At 37.1% G+C, this 3,468-nt stretch overlaps 1 protein-coding gene across 2 annotated transcripts in view; it reads left to right on the forward strand.

Annotated features, from left to right (window-relative positions):
* Nucleotides 1-168: 168 nt before the first annotated feature.
* LOC106876004 (protein FAM204A) overlaps nucleotides 169-3,468 on the forward strand; it is a 15,634-nt gene continuing 12,334 nt past the window's right edge. For both annotated transcript variants that reach the window (XR_008266517.1, XM_014924357.2), the window contains exon 1: nucleotides 169-275. Coding sequence is in view for 1 of the 2 variants with exons in the window: in XM_014924357.2 (XP_014779843.1) it covers nucleotides 237-275 (39 nt within the window). In the remaining variant the exon portion in view is untranslated. The remainder of the gene's footprint in view (nucleotides 276-3,468) is intronic.

A 3,468-nucleotide genomic window follows, 5' to 3' on the forward strand; every position in this document is an offset into this window, starting at 1 on the left:
CAAGCGACACATTACTTGCAAAATAGAAATTAATTTATGAGTTCCATTATTATTATTTTCTTAGCATCAAATTTAATTAACAGAGATATAGATATTTTAACCGAATGTCTTGCTATGAATTTAAAATTTAAATATCTCGTTATGATTTTAAAATTAAATGATATTAAGGCTGAAATATTTTGTTTTATTTTGCAGTACATAAGCGGTTAAAATTAAAAGTTGCTCTGAATTATAAGATGGAGAAACCAGCAAGTGTTCGCACCGACCTGTGGGAGGTATTTGTCAAATGCTTTTTTATTCACTTCATTAAACCTTTTTTTAAAATAAATCATCAGTTATAAATTACTTTGAAAGTATTAATAAATTCTAAGATGCATTTTTGTGGACTGGTTTTAAGTTTAAATTTTTGCCGATCGTAAGCAAAACATTTTAATATTAAACAGATACGAGGTAGGTTTTCACTTAATTATTTCTTAGTGTCCCGAATAATGGGATGTATTTTCACATAATTTATGATAAAATGAATTCATCATGAAATATGAAATGTATTAACTATAGAAAGATGGCATTCCTTTCCTAGCCATTAGAACTGTAGATATATAAACTCCTGACTTTGTTTCTTTATAACTTTCTGACAAACGCATATTTTATTTTTTAATAATATATTTCACAAATATTTTTCAGATGGTGTAGATTATTATATCAAAATTTAATATGAAAATTTTCCTTTTTTTTAGTTTCTTTTTTCTTTTTCGTTTGGGTGGGGACAGAAAATTCACACCCCATCAAAATCTGTAGAAAGAAAATAAATCGAGGTGTGTAGATTATCCGACCCCCCCCCCACCTCCAACTTTGTTTTTCCACATCAGATTCATACTCTACATCATCTGAAACGTATTTGTAGAAAATTCTATTTTAAAATATCCATTTTTCAGAAAGTTACAGAAACCAAATCATGGGTGTTGAATTGTCCGAAATCCCACATACACATACGCCTCTGAAATTTTTTTCCCTAATTTCCTTATGATCATAATCTATCAGAAACGTATTTGAAAAAATATCCATTTTTCAGAAAGTTATGAAGAAACGAAATCAGTACCAGTGGGGTATATATATATATGAAGTTATGCCAAATTTTTATGGTCGATTAGCCAAGGTTTAAAAAAAAAAATTCAATGAAACTAAAGATATCTTCAACGAATAAAGAAACTACTGTTTTATAACCTGTACTAATCTTAACTTTAAATAAAAATAAAATGTCTATTATACAAATGTAGATTTGGCATTAGGGATGTGAAGTTCATTTGAAATCAGTTCATTTATCTTATAATATAATAATTCATATATAATGGTTTAATCTGGTGGAAGAGGCTGGACCCAGGCCCTTCACAGGCCCCAGGAAGCATGATGTCAATATGGTTGCTCTTAATATAGACAGGGAGAGAATTCTGGAGAAGAGTGGATGTAATGGTTAATGCAGACTCTAGTGGAGTGGGTGGTGTGTACCATAAGTGATGAAGGGGAGATATCATCATCAACTTCGTAATCATCATATAATATCTGTTTTCTGTACTGGCATAGATTGGAGAGTTTACCAGATTTGGCAAGCTGGAGAGCTGGACCAGGTTTCAGTCTAATTGGCTTGGTTTCTACAGCTGGAAGCCCTTCCTAATGCCAAACACTTGCCTGACTGTGAAAATAGCTTCTGTAGTGCTTCTTCCCATGACAAAGCCAAACTGCATTTCATCTGGTCTAATTATGTTCCCAGTTAATTGGGTTATAACTCTCTCTCTGTAAGTTTCATCTCCTGGGCTAGCAATTTGATGCCTTTATAATTACATCTATCTAAGGCATCTCCCTTACCTTTGTAGTAGCTGACTATAATGCTACTACACCAGTCACTGGAGATTACACCTTCCTGAGTAATCTTATTATCCCTGTGAGTGACTAACCCTGGAGAGATAAGTGAGTCAAATAGAGGTAGTGTGTAACCAGCCAACTCAGAATGGTAGAAACCATTGTAAAGGCCAGTCAGGCCGTTGCCAGTACCGCCTGACTGGCCTTCGTAGGATTTTCGAGCGAGATCGTTGCCAGTGCCCCTGGACTGGCTCTTGTGCAGGTGGCACATAAAATATACCATTTTGAGCATGGCCATTGCCAGTACCGCCTGACTGGCCTTCTTGCGGGTGACATGTAAAAGCACTCACTACACTCTCTGAGTGGTTGACGTTAGGAAGGGCATCCAGCTGTAGAAACTCTGCCAAATCAGATTGGAGGCTGGTGTTGCCATCCAGTTTCACCAGTCCTCAGTCAAATCGTCCAACCCATGCTAGCATGGAAAGCGGACGTTAAACGATGATGGTGATGATGATGTTGATGATGATGATGCAGTCTTGGATGTCAGGGTGTGTTGCAATACCACTATTTGAATATCTCACACAGCTCTTATGGCACTTTAACTGAGTTTTGAAGCAGTTGTTTGACATTCAAATGTCCAAGTGATATATCTTGACTTCACAAAGGCTTTGATAAGGTAGACCATGATATGATATACCACACACTGCCAGACATTGGCATAGCTGATAAACTGGGAGAGTGGCTACATTATTTCCTACAAGATAAAAGTCAGTTGCAGGCAGTGGTGGTCTCTTTAAGGAAACACAAATTATGAGTGGTTATGCCCATGATACAAAATTATGACAATAAAGAGCCGTGACGATGCCGCAAGATTACAAGTCAATAGACAAGCAGGTTGAGGAAAACAACATGTAGGTTGATGCTGGAAAATTTCAAACACTGTGCAATCAGCTCACAAATGCACTACAGCCTGCATATACAAGACCTAAAAGCATTGCAATCCCTGAGTCATAGACAGTAAGAGTTGAGGATCAATGTGTGTAATGATGCATTATTTCATATACACATTACCAGAATGCAGACAGTTGGCAGGGTGGATACTAAGGTCCTTCAAGACAAAAAACCATGTTGGTCCTTTGGAGGACCTTTGTTCCCAACCACCTGGGCTACTGCTCTTAACTATGGTCACCACATAGTGCCAAACTAACAGCGGAGCTTGAAGCAATCCAATGCTACTACACTAAAAAGATTGTAACAGTGCAACAGGTGAATTACAGGGAGAGGCTGAAAAAAAACTACGGCTTTATTCCCTGGAGCAAAGAGATATGTTATAATCTATATATGGAAAATTATGGAAGGGTTAGTACCTGGTCATTCTCCTGTTGATGATAACATTGAACCAACATGCCAGCCTGAAGTACAGATGAGAGCAGCAGTGTCAGATCCCCTCATGCACCAGATGGGCCAACAAGCAAAGGGGTGGGGAAACCACATGCAGGAGTGGTAGTATGAAATCCCACTACCCAGAAGAAATTAGCTAAACAACAAAGATGTGGAAAAAGTGCAAAATCACAGTGATGCTTCAGCACGATTGCAGCTGTATATATATAT

The sequence above is a fragment of the Octopus bimaculoides genome, chromosome 2 (assembly GCF_001194135.2).
Source record: "Octopus bimaculoides isolate UCB-OBI-ISO-001 chromosome 2, ASM119413v2, whole genome shotgun sequence".
NCBI classification, from domain to species: domain Eukaryota; kingdom Metazoa; phylum Mollusca; class Cephalopoda; order Octopoda; family Octopodidae; genus Octopus; species Octopus bimaculoides.